This window comes from Perca flavescens, unplaced genomic scaffold, assembly GCF_004354835.1.
Source record: "Perca flavescens isolate YP-PL-M2 unplaced genomic scaffold, PFLA_1.0 EPR50_1.1_unplaced_scaf_18, whole genome shotgun sequence".
In the NCBI taxonomy this organism is placed as follows: Eukaryota; Metazoa; Chordata; class Actinopteri; order Perciformes; family Percidae; genus Perca; species Perca flavescens.
Window position 1 is genome coordinate 57,444 of NW_021166603.1, and position 25,568 is coordinate 83,011.

The 25,568-nt window shown below is 44.2% G+C and overlaps 1 protein-coding gene and 2 non-coding genes across 3 annotated transcripts; all 3 read right to left on the minus strand.

The window, feature by feature from the left end:
• Positions 1-6,763: 6,763 nt before the first annotated feature.
• LOC114551561 (autophagy-related protein 16-1) lies at positions 6,764-21,811 on the minus strand. The gene is made up of 14 exons (XM_028572586.1): positions 21,696-21,811; positions 21,160-21,243; positions 20,953-21,057; positions 20,455-20,514; positions 17,305-17,407; positions 16,674-16,779; positions 14,826-14,896; positions 13,856-13,927; positions 12,392-12,512; positions 12,188-12,293; positions 11,812-11,961; positions 9,954-10,001; positions 9,466-9,567; positions 6,764-7,189 (listed from the first exon to the last, which is right to left on the minus strand). The coding sequence occupies exons 1-14, from the start codon at positions 21,809-21,811 to the stop codon at positions 7,096-7,098; spliced, it is 1,338 nt and encodes a 445-aa protein (XP_028428387.1). The 3' UTR covers positions 6,764-7,095.
• LOC114551567 (small Cajal body-specific RNA 6) lies at positions 12,834-13,114 on the minus strand. The gene has a single exon (XR_003691928.1).
• On the minus strand, positions 16,927-17,206 carry LOC114551565 (small Cajal body-specific RNA 6). The gene has a single exon (XR_003691926.1).
• Positions 21,812-25,568: the final 3,757 nt, after the last annotated feature.

The window sequence follows — 25,568 nt, forward strand, 5'->3', positions numbered from 1 at the left end:
CTATTAGAGATATGTATGGCCCAGTTATGGAATGGAGATATGTATGGCCCTGTTATGGAATCGCCTATTAGAGATATGTATGGCCCAGTTATGGAATCGCCTATTAGAGATATGTATGGCCCTGTTATGGAATCGCCTATTAGAGATATGTATGGCCCAGTTATGGAATCGCCTATTAGAGATATGTATGGCCCAGTTATGGAATCGCCTATTAGAGATATGTATGGCCCTGTTATGGAATCGCCTATTAGAGATATGTATGGCCCAGTTATGGAATCGCCTATTAGAGATATGTATGGCCCAGTTATGGAATCGCCTATTAGAGATATGTATGGCCCAGTTATGGAATCGCCTATTAGAGATATGTATGGCCCAGTTATGGAATCGCCTATTAGAGATATGTATGGCCCAGTTATGGAATCGCCTATTAGAGATATGTATGGCCCTGTTATGGAATCGCCTATTAGAGATATGTATGGCCCAGTTATGGAATCGCCTATTAGAGATATGTATGGCCCAGTTATGGAATCGCCTATTAGAGATATGTATGGCCCAGTTATGGAATCGCCTATTAGAGATATGTATGGCCCAGTTATGGAATCGCCTATTAGAGATATGTATGGCCCAGTTATGGAATCGCCTATTAGAGATATGTATGGCCCAGTTATGGAATCGCCTATTAGAGATATGTATGGCCCAGTTATGGAATCCCTATTAGAGATTATGGAATGGAATCGCCTATTAGAGATATGCATGGCCCTGTTATGGAATCGCCTATTAGAGATATGCATGGCCCAGTTATGGAATTGCCTATTAGAGATATGCATGGCCCAGTTATGGAATCGTCTATTAGAGATATGTATGGCCCTGTTATGGAATCGCCTATTAGAGATATGTATGGCCCAGTTATGGAATCGCCTATTAGAGATATGTATGGCCCTGTTATGGAATCGCCTATTAGAGATATGTATGGCCCAGTTATGGAATAGCCTATTAGAGATATGTATGGCCCAGTTATGGAATCGCCTATTAGAGATATGTATGGCCCTGTTATGGAATCGCCTATTAGAGATATGTATGGCCCAGTTATGGAATCGCCTATTAGAGATATGTATGGCCCAGTTATGGAATCGCCTATTAGAGATATGTATGGCCCAGTTATGGAATCGCCTATTAGAGATATGTATGGCCCAGTTATGGAATCGTCTATTAGAGATATGCATGGCCCAGTTATGGAATCGCCTATTAGAGATATGCATGGCCCTGTTATGGAATCGCCTATTAGAGATATGCATGGCCCAGTTATGGAATCGCCTATTAGAGATATGCATGGCCCAGTTATGGAATCGTCTATTAGAGATATGTATGGCCCTGTTATGGAATCGCCTATTAGAGATATGTATGGCCCAGTTATGGAATCGCCTATTAGAGATATGTATGGCCCTGTTATGGAATCGCCTATTAGAGATATGTATGGCCCTGTTATGGAATCGCCTATTAGAGATATGTATGGCCCAGTTATGGAATTGCCTATTAGAGATATGTATGGCCCTGTTATGGAATCGTCTTTTAGATATGGATGCAAATAGGTTGACAAGGAAAATATTTCTCTGGGATAAAGACATTCTTGATCTTTGGTCTAACGACATATGCAAATTGTTTTGTAATTATGGTTTTGGGGATTTGTTTCTTAATAAGGAAAAGCTGAATATCGGTTTGTTTAAAGAATCTGTTTGCTAAAGACAAAAAGCAGTGGGCTGATGATATATATGGGCTAAACCAAAATTGTGTATTTTTGTAATAATAAAACCAGAATATGGCACTGAGAATTATGTTGTATATAATTTGTCAAAAAGGCAACGATCCTTAAAACGGATCTGTCCTATATGTTGTTTGAATGATGTAGAAAATGAGTTCCATTTTGTTTTCTATTGTCCTTTTTATCGTGAGCAGCGTGGTTTTTTGTTTTGTAGGATAAAAGCAGAAATTGATTTGGTAAATATGGATGATGCTCAAAGATTGAGATGGCTGTTCACATATGAAACATATAGATTGGCTAATTATTTAGATAAAGCCTGGGAGAAGAGGAAGAAAGCTCTTTATCGAGTGTAGATGAGAACTAGTCGTTTGTGTGTGGTATGTGTGTACATGTATATACATGTATGTATGTGTATATCTATATATTTGTATTCATGTATTTGTTCGAAGGATTTGTATATGCAACGGGAAGATGTTTGTTGAATAAGTGAATTTGTGGTGTCTTGTAATCCCATGTGGGATGGGCCAAGATGTTTGGCATGACAGAAATAAAATATAACTAACTAAATATATATATATATATATATATATATATATATATATATATATATATATATATATAAAAATAAAACACCTTTCTGCTGCAGAGGATGCCCTCCTCTTATTTTCAGGGCTCCTTTTCCTTTTGGCTTGCCGTAGAACGGAGCCTTTTTGGCCCTCCGCAGCCACCGTAGGTCACATTAGGATTGGGTTTTCTGGAAGGTAAGCCCTGGAACACTAAACCAGTGATTTAAATCATAAACATTATGACTGTGTGTAGTACACCTACTAGCTGTTACTACGGAGACGGGCAGCTCCTCTTTATTTTACAGGTGATCTCTGAGCCAAAGGGTTTGGTCATCTGATTGGTTTCTGAAAGCTCATTAAAACAGGAAGCTAGTTTCCCCGGTACATCCCATCGTTACGGACATCTAATGTGGTCATGTCCAAAAATCTCAAGTTTCTGTCCAAAACGAGATGAAGACCATTTTTCGGTTTGATATTCCACTAGATCCATACCATTTGGGACTGGGACTGGATGCCAATAGCGATCGTAGGTCCAGGTACATTCTTAGAGTTGGTTTGTATGCTGCACGCCTCACAATACTACATCCATGGTTAGACTCCTAATTATATTATTATAAATAAATAAATATTACCATGTGGTATGAAACATGTACGTCCATTAGGGTGCATCAAATTTTAATGGAAAATTTTAATTTCAAAATATCAATTTGGCTGGCATTGCATTTTGTTCCAATTAACATAAAAATGACTTTTGCAAAGTTTTGAGGAATTCCATTGAGATTTAGGGGTGCCACCTAACATGAACTTTGGTGAAATTTCGAAAAATGTGCAATTTTTAGTCTAATTGCCAAAAGGTTGACCTGGAAATGTTGAGTACAGTGAACTTTTATACAGTAACATGTTCTATAGGGTTATCAAAGTAAAAGTTGTTTGTTTGCCCTTTGGGCAACTTGGGCATTTCTCAGAATTCAACTTTCAAGATTCTCCATTAATTTGTCCTATAGACAAAATGAATGGAGGTCAATGGGACATGTTCATGTTTGGCCTTACCCTGAATTTTGTGCAGCAGTGATGGATGTCGAACACACATATAAAGTTTAATTGACTATTGTTAGTCACTCTCTAGTGGCTAACTCACTGGCAACTAACAGGGCCTAATGGTAAGAGCTGACACTAACTAAACTTCAAACTTAATTGCTCAGTCTTAGTCAGAGCCTGCTCCACTGAGCAACATCACCAGGGAGAAAGAGAGAGGAAATGGAACTTGAACTCTCAACCTAGCTAGTGCGTCTCCCCACCCGCCACCCAAGAGTAATCCTATTCAGGGATTGGCTTGCGTTTGTAGCGGCGAAGGTTTGGCTGTTGGTTGCGGTCATGTTCAACTGCCTGCAGCACATTCTGCAGGTGCTGCTCCTTCCTTGCCACTGCGACGAAGTCGGATGTGAGCTTGACGCCACGCTTGGCACAGTCATTGACCACCTACATTGACCTCACTTTTTTTGAACGCAGCATTGGTCGCCCATTCCTTCACATCAATCAATGTGCAGCTGGTGCATCCCAAACCAGCAATCCTTATTGGCGAGGTCAGCCAAGCTGGTGGTTGGCAAGAGGGTGGGGAACTTTGGCTTACCAAAGCCAGTGCCAAAGCGCTGCTCAGGGATGTGCATGAGGAGATCATCGGGCTTGTGCTCCAAGATCGCTCTGGCAAGTGCACGCTTGTCATCATTGGGCACCTTGCTGCTGAAGAGAGCTAGGGGTAGCATTTCACCTGTCGGGTACCAGCGATGCCTCTCCAGCGCCTTGATCGCTGATTCTGCAATGCCCTCATCTACAGCCTTGTATGCCTGCAGGTGTAGGTAGAGTGTCAGGTCATTCCAGGTGATAGTGATTTTGCCCTGGGGAAGCAACGCGATGTGATGCTCCATCAAAGCCAGCTTGAGAGTGTAGAGCAGCTTGGCCATCCATCGTGCCTTGTGGACACAAGACACAGCTGCACAAACTCATGGTAGTCACCTCGCTTGTGGTCAGTGACTTCTTTTGCGCACCTGACAAGTTCAGCACGTAAATTGCCCAGGAGTGGTTGCTCGGTGTTGCCAGGAATGTAGCGGGACCATTGGCTGCTGGATTCTTGTGGTAACAGGTTCCATTTCTCTCTGACGTGTGAACAAGGTAACCTCTGCCGAGCGTGATGACTACACCTTCAGGTCTGTAAAAACCTGGTTCAGGAGGACCTCACCAATGTGCCGGCACCCAGACCAAAGCAGTGGTCGGCCCAGTGAGAGCTGTATGGCAATGCAGGCTACTGTGAGATGGCCGGTGTTTGACGCTGTGGTGTCAAATGCCATGTTGACAACCTGGTCAGCGCAGCACCAGTCCTGCAGCAACTTGCATGTCAACCGGGCAATGATCACTCCACATGCCTCATTGGTCTGCTTCTTATACACCGGGACACCAAGCAGTTTCAGCCGCTCAGCATCTCCACCCACATAACAACATAGATAGGTAACTGTGGTTAGCAAACTGTTGCTAGCTAACGTTAGCTAGATGTAATGAGCACCAAATACCTATAAATATGACTTATGATAAATAAGTATACAAAGACACAACTACAGATATGCTAGTAATATGTAATAATACATACCCAACACAGAAATATCACCTCAAACAGAAAGATCACCTCAGTTTTCTTGAGCTGTAGTATCGTTTACCTCAGATCTCCATGGCAACCATTGAGCACTGTTAACCACTTTATCCAACAAAAACAGATGTGCGGTGGCACCCCTAAATCATCATGTACTGGAAAAATATTTTGCATGTGTTGTTTCTACATATATTGGAACACTTTTAGCACCCAGCCATATCAAAATTCAAGAATTGTGTTTTTTGATGCACCCTAACGTCCATCTTGCCATTGGAGAGACTATCACACGTACTAAGACACACGCTGGATGTGTTTGTAAGAGAATGGTCCCCGTTAGATTTATACCTAAAAGAAGAATGGTCTAGAGCACATGTCTCAAACTCAAGGCCTGGGGGCCAAATCCGGCCCCTTGCTAATTTTGATCTGGCCCGCATTTCAATTTAGGTTCACAGCTAATTTTGGCCCAACAAGCTGTGCACCACACCCAAAAAAATGAGGAAAATGTTTTTCATACTGTAATTATGTGTCAATGCCGTACAGAATTTGACAGATTTGCAGACTTTGAGGCTCAGAATTCCCCCCAGAAGCAGTTTTAATATTAAAGCTATGAAATAAAAATGTAATGTTTGTTTTTCATGACTTACTAAATTCTACGATGGCTAAGAAACCTTTTCGATGACTTTTTTAGGGTTTTATGTTGACCAAACTGTATGGGAGAAAACTATATATGACATGCAGTAAAGGGTATGTATGGACTAGTCTAACTCTGGGGGTTACAGTGAATAAGATAAAGTCCCAATAAGAGATGAGAAGGGTATGTATGGACTAGTCTAACTCTGGGGGTTACAGTGAATAAGATAAAGTCCCAATAAGAGATGAGAAGGGTATGTATGGACTAGTCTAACTCTGGGGGTTACAGTGAATAAGATAAAGTCCCAATAAGAGATGAGAAGGGTATGTATGGACTAGTCTAACTCTGGGGGTTACAGTGAATAAGATAAAGTCCCAATAAGAGATGAGAAGGGTATGTATGGACTAGTCTAACTCTGGGGGTTACGGTGAATAAGATAAAGTCCCAATAAGAGATGAGAAGGGTATGTATGGACTAGTCTAACTCTGGGGGTTACAGTGAATAAGATAAAGTCCCAATAAGAGATGAGAAGGGTATGTATGGACTAGTCTAACTCTGGGGGTTACGGTGAATAAGATAAAGTCCCAATAAGAGATGAGAAGGGTATGTATGGACTAGTCTAACTCTGGGGGTTACAGTGAATAAGATAAAGTCCCAATAAGAGATGAGAAGGGTATGTATGGACTAGTCTAACTCTGGGGGTTACAGTGAATAAGATAAAGTCCCAATAAGAGATGAGAAGGGTATGTATGGACTAGTCTAACTCTGGGGGTTACAGTGAATAAGATAAAGTCCCAATAAGAGATGAGAAGGGTATGTATGGACTAGTCTAAGAGTGGTCCTTTAAGGTGGTAGAGCTGGGCCTCTGTGTCTGTAAGTGATGCGTCAGACAGCTTTAAGAACTTCTTTACATAACGGTATTAATAATGCTGAGTCATGTAATCAGCTGAGCCGATAAGTTTCAGACAGTCACATTCAGCAGTCTGTCTGCTGACATCAGCCACACACACACACACACACACACACACACACACACACACACACACACACACACACACACACACACACACACACACACACACACACACACACACACACACACACACACACACACACACACACACACACACACACACACACACACACACACACACACACCAGTGAGGTTAGGGTTAATAAAGCCTTTATTATTAACTCTGGGTGTGTTTGATTCCTCTCTGAATTAAAAGAGAAAGGTCAGATTGAAGCTGAGCGACAGCATCGTCTCTGTCTGTCCGAGTTCATCAAATGTCTCATCGTCCACAAAACACACAAACACGTCCTGCTCTGTCTCCACCCGTCTCCGTTCTGTCTCCACCCGTCTCAGCCTGGCTGTCTCCTTCTGTCTCCACCCGTCTCAGCCAACACACAAACATCCTGCTCTGTCTCCACCCGTCTCAGCCTGGCTGTCTCCTCTTGTCTCTGTCTCCACCCGTCTGTCTCTTTGGGTCTCGGCCAATCACATGTCTGACCAGAGGACGGCCTTGCTGCCCTTCTCCACGCTGGCGACGTAGGCTCCTGACGGAGACCAGGACACCGAGTTGATGGCCGAGCTGCACACACAAACAAACACACACACACACCAAAAAAACACACAAACAGTCCTTTATTCTTCTGAGTCAGAGGGCTGGTAGAGATATGACCTCATGACGTTAGAGCCTCTACATATACAACCAGACTAGGAGAGTCACATGACACACTAACCATATACCTCAACGTTAGAGCCTCTACATTTACAACCAGACTAGGACAGTCACATGACACACTAACCACATACCTCAACGTTAGAGCCTCTACATTTACAACCAGACCAGTCACATGACACACTAACCACATACCTCAACGTTAGAGCCTCTACATTTACAACCAGACCAGTCACATGACACACTAACCACATACCTCAACGTTAGAGCCTCTACATTTACAACCAGACCAGTCACATGACACACTAACCACATACCTCAACGTTAGAGCTTCTACATTTACAACCAGACTAGGACAGCCACATGACACACTAACCACATACCTCAACGTTGGAGCTTCTACATTTACAACCAGACCAGTCACATGACACACTAACCACATACCTCAACGTTAGAGCCTCTACATTTACAACCAGACCAGTCACATGACACACTAACCACATACCTCAACGTTAGAGCCTCTACATTTACAACCAGACCAGTCACATGACACACTAACCACATACCTCAACGTTAGAGCCTCTACATTTACAACCAGACTAGGACAGTCACATGACACACTAACCACATACCTCAACGTTAGAGCCTCTACATTTACAACCAGACCAGTCACATGACACACTAACCACATACCTCAACGTTGGAGCCTCTACATTTACAACCAGACCAGTCACATGACACACTAACCACATACCTCAACGTTAGAGCCTCTACATTTACAACCAGACCAGTCACATGACACACTAACCACATACCTCAACGTTAGAGCCTCTACATTTACAACCAGACCAGTCACATGACACACTAACCACATACCTCAACGTTAGAGCCTCTACATTTACAACCAGACCAGTCACATGACACACTAACCACATACCTCAACGTTAGAGCCTCTACATTTACAACCAGACCAGTCACATGACACACTAACCACATAACTCAACGTTAGAGCCTCTACATTTACAACCAGACCAGTCACATTGACACACCTAACCACATACCTCAACGTTAGAGCCTCTACATTTACAACCAGACCAGTCACATGACACACTAACCACATACCTCAACGTTAGAGCCTCTACATTTACAACCAGACTAGGACAGTCACATGACACACTAACCACATACCTCAACGTTAGAGCTTCTACATTTACAACCAGACCAGTCACATGACACACTAACCACATACCTCAACGTTACTCTGACAACTTCAAAAACCAGAACGCTAGCTTTCAAATACCTAACGGGAGCGTTAAATATTTGTTTGTTGCTGAGAGGAGGGGGCTGAGAGAGGGAGCCTTCTCTTAAAATGCTTCATGTTTGGGGAAGAGATGGGGAAGGAATCCAGCGCTACGATTGGTCAAACTCTCAGAGGGCCAAAGGGTACAGGTCTGCAGCTTCTGCACATGCTCAGTTTGACTCTCTGGGTCTGATATGTTGTGGGTCTAACTGGGAGGTCTCTGGGTCTGATATGTTGTGAGTCTAACTGGGAGGTCTCTGGGTCTGATATGTTGTGGGTCTAACTGGGAGGTCTCTGGGTCTGATATGTTGTGGGTCTAACTGGGAGGTCTGTTGGGTCTAACTGGGAGGTCTCTGGGTCTGATATGTTGGAGGTCTCTGGGTCTGATATGTTGTGGGTCTAACTGGGGAGGTCTCTGGGTCTGATATGTTGTGGGTCTAACTGGGAGGTCTCTGGGTCTGATATGTTGTGGGTCTAACTGGGAGGTCTCTGGGTCTGATATGTTGTGGGTCTAACTGGGAGGTCTCTGGGTCTGATATGTTGTGGGTCTAACTGGGAGGTCTCTGGGTCTGATATGTTGTGGGTCTAACTGGGAGGTCTCTGGGTCTGATATGTTGTGGGTCTAACTGGGAGGTCTCTGGGTCTGATATGTTGTGGGTCTAACTGGGAGGTCTCTGGGTCTGATATGTTGTGGGTCTAACTGGGAGGTCTCTGGGTCTGATATGTTGTGGGTCTAACTGGGAGGTCTCTGGGTCTGATATGTTGTGGGTCTAACTGGGAGGTCTCTGGGTCTGATATGTTGTGGGTCTAACTGGGAGGTCTCTGGGTCTGATATGTTGTGGGTCTAACTGGGAGGTCTCTGGGTCTGATATGTTGTGGTTCTTACTTGTGGTTCCGATCCAGAGTTCGTTCCACTTTCCCCGTCAGAACGTTCCAGATGTAGAGAGCTCCGTCAGCTGATCCTCCGGCCACGTAGCTCCCGTCAGGACTGAGAGAGACACACACAGACACACACACACACACACACACACACACAGACACACACACACACACACACACACACACACACACACACACACACACACACACAGACACACAAACACCATTTTAAAAGATGGCCTGACTTTCATGGAAGGCTTTTAATGTGAAAAATCTCTACAGGAAGTGTTGTACAAATGATCCCAAATACTAATTTCTTCTCTTATTTTTTTTAATCATACTACAGAGTACATTTACTGTGAAACATGAAGACATTAAAATAGATGAAGTATTAATTACTACGTCACCATGGAGACAGTGAGTGATAAACCAGAAACAGCGGTTTAAATTAATTAGTAGTTATTAAATTAACTGGTAGAGAAGTGTTCAACTCACCTGAAAGTTACTCTGGTCCAGTCAGCGCCACACTTAAAGCCTGGAGCACTACAGACAGACAGAGAGAGACAGACAGAGAGACAGACAGAGACACACACACACACACAGTATTAACTTGAGCTTAAAATAACAAAAGACTTGTTATAATGAAGATCAGCCTGCCTGTCTCTCTAACCTGTCTGTGGGTCTCTCTAACCTGAATGTAATAAACTGAATTTATATAGCGCTTTTCAAAGACTCAAAGTTACTTTACATGGGAGGTAGACTACAGAAACAGAACCAAACAGAACAAGATTCAGGCTCAGATGAAAAGGAGGGGGGCGGGGGTCTAGGGATAGGCAGAGGTGAAGAGATGGTCTTGAGGCGGGACTGGAAGATGGTGAGGGACTCAGAGGTGTTGATCTCTTGGGAGAAGGAGTTCCAGAGCCTGGGAGCTGCTCTGGAGAAGGCTCTGTCCCCAAAACTGGGTTGGACTTGTGGATGGAGAGGAGACCAGCTGAGGTGGATCTGAGGGACCGTGAGGGTTGGTAGGGGGGGTGGAGACCAGCTGAGGTGGATCTGAGGGCCTGTGAGGGTTGGTAGGGGGAGAGGAGACCAGCTGAGGTGGATCTGAGGGCCCATGAGGGTTGGTAGGTGGAGAGGAGACCAGCTGAGGTGGATCTGAGGGACCGAGAGGGTTGGTAGGGGGGGGAGGAGGTCAGTGAGGTATGATGGGGCCAGATGGTGGAGGGCTTTGTAGGTGATCCGGTGGGAGATAGGAAGCCAGTGGAGTTGTTTTAGGACTGGAGTGATGTGGTGCCAGGATTTGGAGCGGGTGATAAAGCGGGCGGCTGAGTTCTGGACCAGTTGGAGTCGGTTGATGTTGGTAGAGCTGATGCCGAGGAGTTCTGGACCAGTTGGAGTTGGCTGATGTTGGTAGAGCTGATGCCGAGGAGTTCTGGACCAGTTGGAGCCGGTTGATGTTGGTAGAGCTGATGCCGAGGAGTTCTGGACCAGTTGGAGCCGGTTGATGTTGGTAGAGCTGATGCCGAGGAGTTCTGGACCAGTTGGAGCCGGTTGATGTTGGTAGAGCTGATGCCGAGGAGTTCTGGACCAGTTGGAGTTGGCTGATGTTGGTAGAGCTGATGCCAAGGAGTTCTGGACCAGTTGGAGCCGGTTGATGTTGGTAGAGCTGATGCCGAGGAGGAGTGAGTTGCAGTAGTCCAGTCGGGAGGAGATGAAGGCCTGAATGAGTCTTTCAGCAGCGGGGGGTGTGAGAGAGGGTCTGATTTTGGCGATGTTGCGGAGGTGAAAGAAGGAGGTTTTAATGACTTGACGGATGTGAGGCTCAAGGGAGAGGGTGGAGTCAAAGATCACGCCAAGGTTGCAGGCCTGGGGAGATGGGGAGACAATGGTGCCGTCGATGGTGAGAGGGGTTATTGGTTTTGCTGAGTGTGGATTTGGAGCCAATGAGGAGGAATTCTGTTTAGTCACTGCTGAGTTTGAGGAAGGTGTGTTGCATCCAGGTTTTAACAGCTGACAGACTCAAGCTCAACAGGGTCTTCTTTCCCCGCTGATTCTGCCAAGCCCGCTCCCTTGGCTGTGGTTTCGCTAGATAGTAGGTAGGGACAGTGGGAATCTCGTTCATCCATTCATGCGCGTCACTAATTAGATGACGAGGCATTTGGCTACCTTAGGAGAGTTGGTGTGGGAGAGGGCTGTGGGGGGGATTTGGTGCTGAGGTAGATCTGGGTGTCATCCGCATAGCAGTGGAAGTCCAGGTTGAAGTGTGTCTGCCTGTCTTTCTAACCTGTCTCTGTCTTTGTGTCTGCCTGTCTGACTCTCTAACCAGTCTGTCTCTCTAGCCTGTCTCTCCTACCTGAAGGTGTGTCTCACAGCGTTGGTTCTCAGGTCTATGATCTTGAGCAGGTCGTCTCTGGAGCAGCTGAGCAGTTCGGTCCGGTCGTGGTTCAGGTCCAGAGAGGTCACCCTGCCCTGCAGCTCCAGCTCCTGGACTATGGTCTCAGCCCTGACACACACACATATACACACCACACACAGACAGACAGACACAGTGATTAGTCGACTTATAGACTTGACTGCTGAACTGTCACATCATAACTCAGCTGTAGGTTCTCATTGGCTGGCCGGGTTCTGGCTGGTTAGGCAGCTCCACATCGAGTTCCTAGTATCAGACAGTATGTGTGTACACAGCCAAGCTGTGGTTACACCGAGACAAGGGTTCATAAACGTACCTGATGTCCCAGAACCGAACTTTCTTATCAAAGTGTCCACTCATCACACACTGCTCCGTGCACACGATGTCATTACAGCTGGAGCCGGCAAACACTGTCTTCATACCTGCACAGGTGAGAGAGACGCACAGCAGGTCAAACTAACACACACACACACACACACACACGCTCTGTCAACCCAGAACTAACTGTCCAATCACGTACAGACTTTGCTGCGCAGGTCCCAGAGTTTGAGCGTTCGGTCGTAGCTCCCGGAGACGATTCGAGCGTTGTCCAATAGGAAGCGAGCGGACAGCACCTTCCCACTGTGACCTGTCAACGTATGCTGAAAACACACACACACACACACACACACACACACACACATTATTTTGACTGAGCCAAAAAGACAGTTTAAAAAATGCTTTATAATCAAAATATTCCACCTTTTTTCTAAAATATTTTGACTTTTTTAGATTACGTCCTCGGACTTTAAAAACTGCATCAAGATTTAATTTGTATATCAACGGGTTGAAGTCTTTGCACAATGATATCCATTTCTAACTGATAGTTAAGTTTAGATGCTGAAAACCGACTTCTTGTGTGTTTTATTATTTTAAAATAAAGATATATAAGTATATAAGTCTGGTAAAGTTTTTCTCTTTGTGGTCTCAGCAGGAGAGTGAGATCAGTACTCAGGCCCCGCCCCCTGGGCCTCACGCTCCATCCTGATTGGTTCTGTTGGAAGTGAGTCATCATCACATTGAGCTTGCAGGTTCTCTGTGCAGACTCACACTGTGATGTCACTTCCTGTGTCTGTCAGCAGCTGCTGAGACCACCACTGCACCACTAGAGCATGATGGGAAAACAGAGCTGGGGCTGCTGGGAGCCAAGATGGCCAACAGAGGGGGGGCCGAGCTTCAGACCTTTTACTTTACATCACAGACCACAAGATGGCACAACAGTTACTAATATTATTCATGATTCTTCCTGCTTAGGGTTAGGGTAACTAACCAACCAACCCTAACCCATAGAGGAATGTTTGGTTTCCCCTAAAGAGGTTTAGTCAGCGATAAGATCTAAGAATAACTTTACTAGAAAATACTAATTTAATAGAAAAAGTATTTCTTCAACGTTTTGGACCCTTGGGTTAAACGCTAAGATAAACAGCTGTTGGAACCTGACCTGATAGCCAATCAGAAATGGAGTAATTGGGGAAATCATTGGTGATACCGAGCCTTAGCTCTGTTATTAAGTAGTAGTTATTAAGTAGTAGTTATTAAACCCTAGTTCTGTTATTAAGTAGTAGTTATTAAGCCCCTAGTTCTGTTATTAAGGAGTAGTTATTAAACCCTAGTTCTGTTATTAAGTAGTAGTTATTAAGTAGTAGTTATTAAGCCTTAGTTCTATTAAGTGGTAGTTATTAAGTAGTAGTTATTAAGCCTTAGTTCTGTTATTAAGTGGTAGTTATTAAGTAGTAGTTATTAAGCCCTAGTTCTGTTATTAAGTAGTAATTATTAAGTGGTAGTTATTAAGCCTTAGTTCAGTTATTAAGGAGTAGTTATTAAGCCCCTAGTTCTGTTATTAAGGAGTAGTTATTAAACCCTAGTTCTGTTATTAAGGTAGTAGAAAGAATGTGTGACAGGCAAGTGAAACTCAGTGTGTGAGATGAGAGCTGTAAGGACTCACCCTCAGCCTGTAGTCGTCTACGGTCCAGATCCGACTGGCGAAGTCATTGGAGGCCGCGAGCAGGTACGAGCCCTGAACACAACACAACTGTCAATACAACATGTCCCTGAACACAACACAACTGTCAACACAACATGTACCTGAACACAACACAACTGTCAATACAACATGTCCCTGAACACAACACAACTGTCAACACAACATGTACCTGAACACAACATAACTGTCAATACAACATGTCCCTGAACACAACACCTATGAGACCAGCAGGTACCAGAGTATTCCCGCCATTGTACGGATGAACTGTTTAAAATCAATGAAGAATGGTCTTTAGACTTGTTTGAGGTGAGAGTTTCCCGAGCTTTGTGCTAGACATAGCTGTGTGTATCTGGCGGGGGGGGTTCGGCGTCCTTCCTCTACAAAATATTACGGTTTACGTTTAAAAAAAAAAGAAGCAATTTCCCTGACACATTATGTGTCTATTTGTGAGAACATCATTTTGGACTGTTATCTCCAAATCTGTGTCTAAAACGTTTGGAGAAGCTAGAGCAGATAACACATAAACCCTCAGAAAGCTTAAAGACAAAAGATAAACATAAAGAATTATATATTATAGTCATTAGATCTGAGAAAAGACATTAAAGTCATTCAGCACCTAAACCTTATAATGGCAGGAAAACCCTGGAGTCTGTTCAGTTTAGTATGTTCTGAAGTTATTTTTTAACATTTCATAGACTAAAGTGTTAATCATGAAAATAATCTGCAGATTGATCCAAAATAACAGTTAGTTGGAGCTGATGAAATGCCAAAAACACACAAGTGTGAAACATGTTGTCTTTGTGTCAAACCAAAGCTGACTGTTCAGAGCCGAGTTTATTACCGATACCATAATATCTTTTACACTTTCTGACCAACCGGGAGGTGAAATAACAAAGCATGTCAATACAATAAAACTATCAAAAACCCTTACAGCGCTGTCGAACTCGATGCTGGTGATTCCAGCGTTGCTGCCGGTCAGAGCTCCTTTCGGCTCACAGCGACCTGAACACAGGGAATGAAACAAGTGTAAAGCCTGTTGGTTCTTACTGAACACAGAATGAAACAAGTGTAAAGCCTGTTGGTTCCTACTGAACACAGAGAATGAAACAAGTTAAAAGCCTGTTGGTTCTTAGTGAACACAGGGAATGAAACAAATTAAAAGCCTGTTGGTTCCTACTGAACACAGGGAATAAAACCAGTTTAAAGCCTGTTAGTTCCTAGTGAACACAGGGAATGAAACAAGTGTAAAGCCTGTTGGTTCTTACTGAACACAGGGAATGAAACAAGTGTAAAGCCTGTTGGTTCTTACTGAACACAGGGAATGAAACAAGTGTAAAGCCTGTTGGTTCTTACTGAACACAGGGAATGAAACCAGTTTAAAGCCTGTTGGTTCTTAGTGAACACAGGGAATGAAACAAATTAAAAGCCTGTTGGTTCCTACTGAACACAGGGAATAAAACCAGTTTAAAGCCTGTTAGTTCCTACTGAACACAGGGAATGAAACTAGTTAAAAGCCTGTTGGTTCCTAGTGAACACAGGGAATGAAACAAGTTAAAAGCCTGTTGGTTCCTACTGAACACAGAATGAAACAAGTGTAAAGCCTGTTGGTTCCTACTGAACACAGGGAATGAAACCAGTTTAAAGCCTATTGGTTCTTACTGAACACAGAATGAAACAAGTGTAAAGCCTGTTGGTTCTTACTGAACACAGGGAATGAAACCAGTTTAGAGCCCGTTTGTTCCTTTTGAACACAGGGAATGAAACAAGTTTAAAGCCTGTTGGTTCCTACTGAACACAGGGAATGAAACTAGTTAAAAGCCTGTTGGTTCCTAGTGAACACAGGGAATGAAACAAGTTTAAAGCCTGTTGGTTCCTAGTGAACACAGGGAATGAAACAAGTTAAAAGCCTGTTGGTTCCTACTGAACACAGGGAATGAAACAAGTGCAAAGCCTGTTGGTTCCTAGTGAACACAGGGAATGAAACAAGTTAAAAGCCTGTTGGTTCTTACTGAACACAGGGAATGAAACAAGTTAAAAGCCTGTTGGTTCTTACTGAACACAGGGAATGAAACCAGTTTAAAGCCTGTTGGTTCTTACTGAACACAGGGAATGAAACAAATTTAAAGCCTGTTGGTTCCTACTGAACACAGGAAATGAAACCAGTTTAAAGCCTGTTGGTTCCTACTGAACACAGGGAATGAAACAAGTTTAAAGCCTGTTGGTTCCTACTGAACACAGGGAATGAAACAAGTTTAAAGCCTGTTTGTTCCTGCTGAACACAGGGAATGAAACAAATTTAAAGCCTGTTGGTTCCTACTGAATACAGGGAATGAAACAAGTGTAAAGCCTGTTGGTTCTTAGTGAACACAGGGAATGAAACCAGTTTAAAGCCTGTTGGTTCCTACTGAACACAGGGAATGAAACCAGTTTAAAGCCTGTTGGTTCCTACTGAACACAGGAATGAAACAAGTTTAAAGCCTGTTGGTTCTTAGTGAACACAGGAATGAAACAAGTTTAAAGCCTGTTGGTTCCTTCTGAACACAGGAATGAAACAAGTTTAAAGCCTGTTGGTTCCTACTGAACACAGGAATGAAACAAGTTTAAAGCCTGTTGGTTCCTTCTGAACACAGGGAATGAAACCAGTTTAAAGCCTGTTGGTTCCTACTGAACACAGGGAATGAAACCAGTTTAAAGCCTGTTGGTTCCTACTGAACACAGGGAATGAAACAGGGGCGAGCTAGTCTCGTTTTGTTTGATAATACTTTTCTTCTGAACTCACCAGCCACGACCTCCCACAGCTTAACCCTCCGGTCCATCCCTCCTGTTGCTAGGAGACGAGAGCCGGGGCTGAACCGCACGGCATTCACCTCGCCGTCATGGGCATCCTGAACACACAAACACAGACGCACAAAGACACACACACACACACACACACACACACACACACACACACACACACACACACACACACACACACACTAACAGTCAGGTTGAACTCTAATAAAAGGTGTTTGCGTTTCTCTTCCTGTTTTGGTCTCAGGTTGAAAACTTGAGATCATGTCCCTCCTCTCCCTTCGGCCCGACGCTCCGTTCTGATTGGTTCTGTTGGAAGTGAGTCATCATCACACTGAGCCTGCAGGCTCTCTGTGCAGACTCACACTGTGATGTCACTTCCTGTGTCTGTCAGCAGCTGCCGGGACCACCACTGCACCACTAGAGCATGATGGGAAAACAGAGCTGGGGCTGCTGGGAGCCAGAGGACCACAGGAGAGGATTCTGGGTAATCAGACCTTTTACTGCTCATCACCGACCAATCAGACCTATTTCACCTCTCTACAGCTAGAGGAGACCGTGATATGCCCTATTTCAACAAACGTGGCGTATCCCTTTAACACATTCAGGTTACTTACGAAGACGTGCAGCGCCGTGGACGGGACTCGAACCTCGGCACACACTCCTGAAGGAGCTTCGGTGTTTTCAGGCGACGTGTTGAAAGCGTTTCCAGGGCGACGCCTGCAGAGGAAGACGAGCATTCGTTAAAACTCATTAGAACTCTTCCTGTATTTCAGCCCTAAACTGCAGTTACAGCGGGGAGGCTCGGTAGGAAACTAAGGCATACATTTAGCTTTTAGTGTTGACTTCATGTAGGGCTGTATGGAGTCTGTGTTTAGCCAGTCCTTCCGGAAAAAAGTTTTTTTATGATTGTTGCGGGCAAAATCCTTGATTATGCAGCACTTTTTTTTTTTTTTTTTTTTTTTTAACTGCGATGGAATATGAGGGATATTTATGCAATTTTATGCGATGAAATTGCAGGAACTTGCAAAAATTGCGGTTTGATGAAAAAGAGAAAAAACAGTGATTGAAAAAATGCGCCTCCCCGCATAAAATATGCGGACTTTGGCTGATTATGCGTTGAATTATGAGATTCAACCAAGACGTAGAAAAGGCGATGAAAAGCCCTCTAGTATATTAGGTCCTTGTTGCTACAGTCGGTGTGCGTCGGCACAGCTACAGGTGAAGATAACAGACAGACTGGGAGGACCAACAGGATCGGGTTAGGGAACAGGAACAACAACACAGGGTTTCCCACACAAAGGTTCAACTTGAGACCCGCCCAGGGTAGATAAAATCCAAATTAAATCGTTTTATTTTTTACAGTGCAATAAGACCAGCAGCCGCCCCCCCCGTGACTTCAGACTGAGAGGCTATCGTTAGTAGCATCATGCTGCTGGTAGTCTGGTCATGGGATTAACTGTACTAATAAAACCCAAGAACCAGCGCAGCCACACGGCTGTGGAAGCTCCCTGGTTGTTACCCTCTACCACGAGTAAACTCTCAACCTCTGGGAAACACTGAAAATATCTCTACAACTGATTATTGATTAACGCCAAGAATAATCACGGCACTACAAACTAGAGATGTTCCAGATACCATGAACCTGCGTACCGATCTGACACCAGCGTGGTCAAATATACACGTTATTACGTTGTTAAAGCTCTTACTACTATCTCTGTATGATGTTATTATGTTAAAGCTCTTACTACTATCTCTGTATGATGTTATTATGTTAAAGCTCTTACTACTATCCCTGTATGATGTTATTATGTTAAAGCTCTTACTACTATCTCTGTATGATGTTATTATGTTAAAGCTCTTACTACTATCTCTGTATGATGTTATTATGTTAAAGCTCTTACTACTATCTCTGTATGATGTTATTATGTTAAAGCTCTTACTACTATCTCTGTATGATGTTATTATGTTGTTAAAGCTCTTACTACTATCTCTGTATGATGTTATTATGTTAAAGCTCTTACTACTATCTCTGTATGATGTTATTATGTTGTTAAAGCTCTTATTACTATCTCTGTATGATGTTATTATGTTAAAGCTCTTACTACTATCTCTGTATGATGTTATTATTTTGTTAAAGCTCTTACTACTATCTCTGTATGATGTTATTATGTTGTTAAAGCTCTTACTACTATCCCTGTATGATGTTATTATGTTGTTAAAGCTCTTACTACTATCTCTGTATGATGTTATTATGTTGTTAAAGCTCTTACTACTATCCCTGTATGATGTTATTATGTTAAAGCTCTTACTACTATCTCTGTATGATGTTATTATGTTGTTAAAGCTCTTACTACTATCCCTGTATGATGTTATTATGTTGTTAAAGCTCTTACTACTATCTCTGTATGATGTTATTATGTTGTTAAAGCTCTTACTACTATCTCTGTATGATGTTATTATGTTGTTAAAGCTCTTACTACTATCTCTGTATGATGTTATTATGTTAAAGCTCTTACTACTATCTCTGTATGATGTTATTATGTTGTTAAAGCTCTTACTACTATCTCTGTATGATGTTATTATGTTGTTAAAGCTCTTACTACTATCTCTGTATGATGTTATTATGTTGTTAAAGCTCTTACTACTATCTCTGTATGATGTTATTATGTTGTTAAAGCTCTTATTACTATCTCTGTATGATGTTATTATGTTAAAGCTCTTACTACTATCTCTGTATGATGTTATTATGTTAAAGCTCTTACTACTATCCCTGTATGATGTTATTATGTTAAAGCTCTTACTACTATCTCTGTATGATGTTATTATGTTGTTAAAGCTCTTACTACTATCTCTGTATGATGTTATTATGTTGTTAAAGCTCTTACTACTATCCCTGTATGATGTTATTATGTTAAAGCTCTTACTACTATCTCTGTATGATGTTATTATGTTGTTAAAGCTCTTACTACTATCTCTGTATGGATGAGATATGATTTCTATCTTTGTGAAACATTAAAAATGAACGCATACAGAACTTTAATTATCCAGTTAGACAGCGAGTCCTAACTGAAATAATCTCCTTTAAAAGGAGATTTCCTTCAGGGCTACATTATGTGGCATCTGATCGGTAATCACCGATAGGAGCATTTTAGGCAGAATCGGAGGCTTTTCAGATTCTGGTATCGGTGTCAGAACATCTCTACTACAAACTGTTTTCACTGAAGGCTCAGCCATCAACACGTCACATGTCTGTTTCTCTGCTGACAGCCAATCACATCAGTTTCCTCTCAGCCAATCACATCGGTTTCCTCTCAGAGAAATCTGGTTTTCATTCAGAATGAAAGGGAGCGAGTGACGTGTGGATGAGAAAGCTGACAGAGTGAACACACACACACACACACACACACACACACACACACACACACACACACACACACATTCACCTGCAGGGAGCTGAGACCAGTCCAGGATCAACACACTCAGACACTCTGCAGACAGACAGGTAGATAGACCGAGAGACAGGTAGATAGACAGGGAGACAGAGAGAGACAGACAGGTAGCCAGACAGACACAGTTAGAGAGAGACAGACAGAAAGTAAGAGAGACAGGCAGACGGACAATTAGAGAGAGAGAGACATTCAGACAGAGAGAGACAGGCAGACAGAGAGACAGTTAGAGAGAGAGAGACAGACAGGTGTTAATGAGAACAGAGTCTCAGCAGAGACCCATTAGGAACGTGGATAGAGGGTCTCAGATCTACGTACCCGAATATGTTGGAGATTGAGTCCAGCAGACCGGCCGGAGGAGGCTGGGAGTTCTTCTTACTGCACACACACACACTACGTTATAGCACACACACACACACAATACTAGCACACACACACACACAATCACTACATTATAGCGCACACACACATCAACACTACATTATAGCACACACACACCAACACTACGTTATAGCACACACACACCAACACTACGTTATAGCACACACACACCAACACTACTATAGGTAGTGTGTGTGTGTGTGTGTGTGTGTGTGTGTGTGTGTGTGTGTGTGTGTGTATGTATGTATGTATGTATGTATGTATGTATATATATATATATATATATATATATATATATATATATATATATATTATATTATATGAGGCATTTTTCATTACTGGATACTTTAGACTTAGAGGCATATGGTTGGTGCCCAGCCCTAAGGGTAGCTGAACCAGAACCAGGACTAGCCCTGGTTCTGGTTCTGGTCTGACCTGGGAGTTCTGCTCAGTGCTCTGTTGGGAGACGTCTCACCACCACCTCCTCCTCCTCCTCCTCCTTTCCCTCCGTCCTCCGCCAAAACCTCGATGTCATCGTCTCTGCAGACAGATAGACCGACAGTTACACCACAGACAGACAGTTACACCACAGACAGACAGACAGTTACACCACAGACAGGTGAGATAATAATAAGTACTGACGGGTCGATAGGTAGAGGCTCTTTGGCTGCGTCGGCCAGTTCCTTCTGCAGTTTGGCCTGTCTGCGTCTGGAACACACACACACACACACACACAAGATATACAGATAGATATATATATATGAACACACAGCACAGCACATTATTGTCTATATATACTCTCTCTCTCCTCTCTCAACAAGTCCCCAAACAGCAACCCCAACAGACAATAATGAAATGACAATAATGAAATGACAATAATGAAATGACAATAACAGCACCAGAGTGAGCGAGCCTGTGAATCCGTGATGTCTCCGTGTTTCCAGCAGGAAACTGTCCATTCAAATAATCCAGAAAAGGCTGCCAGACCTTAAAAGTCTCTGAACCCTGATCCTGTGTTTAAGTCCTTCCATCCTCCACCCAGCGCTGGGTGGGGGACCCCTGTCTCACACCCAGCGCCTGAGTGTTTAACCCCTGTCTCACTTCCATCCTCCACCCAGCGCTTGAGTGTGGGACACCTGTCTCACACCCAGCGCCTGAGTGTGGGAGGCCTGTCTCACTTCCATCCTCCACCCAGCGCCTGAGTGATGGACACCTGTCTCACACCCAGCGCCTGAGTGTGGGACCCCTGTCTCACACCCAGCGCCTGAGTGTGGGACCCCTGTCTCACTTCCATCCTCCACCCAGCGCTGTGTGTGGGACACCTGTCTCACTTCCATCCTCCACCCAGCGCTGTGTGTGGGACACCTGTCTGACTTCCATCCTCCACCCAGCGCTGTGTGTGGGACACCTGTCTCACTTCCATCCTCCACCCAGCGCTGTGTGTGGGACACCTGTCTCACTTCCATCCTCCACCCAGCGCTGTGTGTGGGACACCTGTCTCACTTCCAATGACAGTAAATAAGACGTCTGGCCGATAGAGAGTAAAACACACCAGATGTCTCCATCCCAGCAGGGGTCACACCAGATACCGTGTTACCGTTGGGCGAGCCCAGAACGTACGATAGATACTGTGTTACCGTTGGGCGAGTCCAGAACATATGATAGATACCGTGTTACCGTCATACAGCCCAGACGGTATGATAGATACTGTGTTACCGTTGGGCGAGTCCAGAACGTCACGATAGATACTGTGTTACCGTTGGGCGGAGTCCAGAACATATGATAGATACTGTGTTATGATTGGGGTAGTCCAGAACGTATGATAGATACTGTGTTACCGTTGGGCAGCCCAGAACGCACGATAGATACTGTGTTACCGTTGGGCGAGTCCAGAACGTATGATAGATACTGTGTTACCGTTATAGTCCAGAACGTATGATAGATACTGTGTTACCGTGATAGGGCGAGCCCAGAACGCATGATAGATACTGTGTTACCGTTGGGCGAGCCCAGAACGTATGATAGATACTGTGTTACCGTTGGGTAGCCCAGAACGATGATAGATACTGTGTTACCATTACAGTCCAGACGGTATGATAGATACTGTGTTACCGTTGCACGAGCCCAGAACGTATGATAGATACTGTGTTACCGTTGGGCAGTCCCAGAACATATGATAGATACTGTGTTACCGTTGGGCGAGCCCAGAACGTATGATAGATACTGTGTTACCGTTTGGGCGAGTCCAGACGGTATGATAGATACTGTGTTACCGTTACAGTCCAGACGGTATGATAGATACTGTGTTAGTCCAGACGGTATGATAGATACTGTGTTACCGTTGGGCAGTCCAGACGGTATGATAGATACTGTGTTACCGTTGGGCATGAGTCCAGACGGTATGATAGATACTGTGTTACCGTTGGGCGAGTCCAGACGGTATGATAGATACTGTGTTACCGTTGGGCGAGCCCAGACGGTATGATAGATACTGTGTTACCGTTGTCCAGGCGAGTCCAGACGGGTATGATAGATACTGTGTTACCGTTAACAGTCCAGAACGTATGATAGATACTGTGTTACCGTTGGGCAGTCCAGAACGTATGATAGATACTGTGTTACCGTTGGGCGAGTCCAGAACATTATGATAGATACTGTGTTACCGCAGTCCAGAACGATGATAGATACTGTGTTACCGTTAGGCGAGTCCAGAACGATGATAGATACTGTGTTACCGTTGGGCGAGTCCAGAACGTATGATAGATACTGTGTTACCGTTACAGTCCAGAACGATGATAGATACTGTGTTACCGTAATGCAGTCCAGAACGTATGATAGATACTGTGTTACCGTTAACAGTCCAGAACGTATGATAGATACTGTGTTACCGTTGGGCAGTCCAGAACGTATGATAGATACTGTGTTACCGTTGGGTATGAGTCCAGAACGTATGATAGATACTGTGTTACCGTTGGGCAGTCCAGACGGTATGATAGATACTGTGTTACCGTTACAGTCCGTATGATAGATACTGTACAGTTCCAGCCCAGAACGTATGATAGATACTGTGTTACCGTTGGGCCAGTCCAGAACGATGATAGATACTGTGTTACGTTGGGCGGAGTCCAGACGGTATGATAGATACTGTGTTACCGTTGGGCAGTCCAGACGGTATGATAGATACTGTGTTACCGTGGGCGCAGTCCAGAACGTATGATAGATACTGTGTTACCGTTGGGCAGTCCAGAACGGTATGATAGATACTGTGTTACCGTTGGGCGAGTCCAGACGGTATGATAGATACTGTGTTACCGTTGGGCGCAGTCCAGACGGTATGATAGATACTGTTGTGTTAGTCCCGATACTGTGTTACCGTTGGGCGAGTCCAGACGGTATGATAGATACTGTGTTACCGTTGGGCGCAGTCCCGAACGTATGATAGATACTGTGTTACCGTTGGGCTAGTCCAGAACGTATGATAGATACTGTGTTACCAAGTCCAGACGGTATGATAGATACTGTGTTACCGGGCGAGTCCAGACGGTATGATAGATACTGTGTTACCGCGGGGCGCAGTCCAGACGGTATGATAGATACTGTGTTACCGGGCGGCGAGTCCAGAACGGGTATGATAGATACTGTGTTACCAGCCCAGAAGTCCAGACGGTATGATAGATACTGTGTTACCGTTGGGCGGTCCAGACGGTATGATAGATACTGTGTTACCGTTGGTTACCGCGAGCCCAGAACATATGATAGATACTGTGTTACCGTTGGGCGAGTCCAGAACATTATGATAGATACTGTGTTACCGTTGGGCGAGTCCAGAACGGTATGATAGATACGATGATAGCCGTGTTACCGTTGGGCAGCCCAGAACGTATGATAGATACTGTGTTACCGTTGGGCGAGCCCAGACGGTATGATAGATACTGTGTTACCAGAGTCCAGACGGTATGATAGATACTGTGTTACCGTTGGGCGAGTCCAGAACGTATGATAGATACCGTGTTACCGTTGGGCAAGTCCAGAACGCATTTATAGATACTGTGTTACCGTTGGGCAGCCCAGAACGCACGATAGATACTGTGTTACCGTTGGGCGAGTCCAGACGGTATGATAGATACTGTGTTACCGTTGGGCGAGTCCAGACGGTATGATAGATACTGTGTTACCGTTGCAGCCCAGAACGTACGATAGATACTGTGTTACCGCTGGGAGCCCAGACGGTATGATAGATACTGTGTTACCGCTGGGCAGCCCAGATGGTATGATAGATACTGTGTTACTGTTGGGCGAGTCCAGACGGTATGATAGATACTGTGTTACTGTTAACAGTCCAGACGTATGATAGATACTGTGTTACCGGGCACAGTCCAGACGGTATGATAGATACTACCGAGTCCAGACGGTATGATAGATACTACCGCTGGGCTTAGTCCAGACGGTATGATAGATACTGTGTTACCATGGCTAGTCCAGACGGTATGATAGATACCTGTTACCGCATGAGTCCAGAACGTATGATAGATACCGTAAGTTACCAAGGGCGAGTCCAGACGGTATGATAGATACTGTGTTACCGCTAACAGTCCAGAACGTATGATAGATACCGCGGTTACCGCTGGTGAGCCCAGAACGATGATAGATACTGTGTTACCGCTGGGCAGCCCAGAACGATGATAGATACTGTGTTACTGTTGGGCGAGTCCAGAACATATGATAGATGTGTTATCGCGGCGGGGCTTAGTCCAGACGGTATGATAGATACTGTGTTACCGCGAAGCAGTCCTTTAACGCACGATATAGATACTGTGTTACCAAGGGCGAGTCCCGAACGATGATAGATACGTGTTACCGTTGCGGTTGTAGTCCAGACGGTATGATAGATACTACCGTTGGGCAGCCCAGAACGTATGATAGATACGGTGTTACCGTTGGGCTTAGACCAGACGGTATGATAGATACTGTGTTACCGTTGGGCGAGTCCAGACGGTATGATAGATACTGTGTTACCGTTGGGCTTATTCCAGAACGATGATAGATACTGT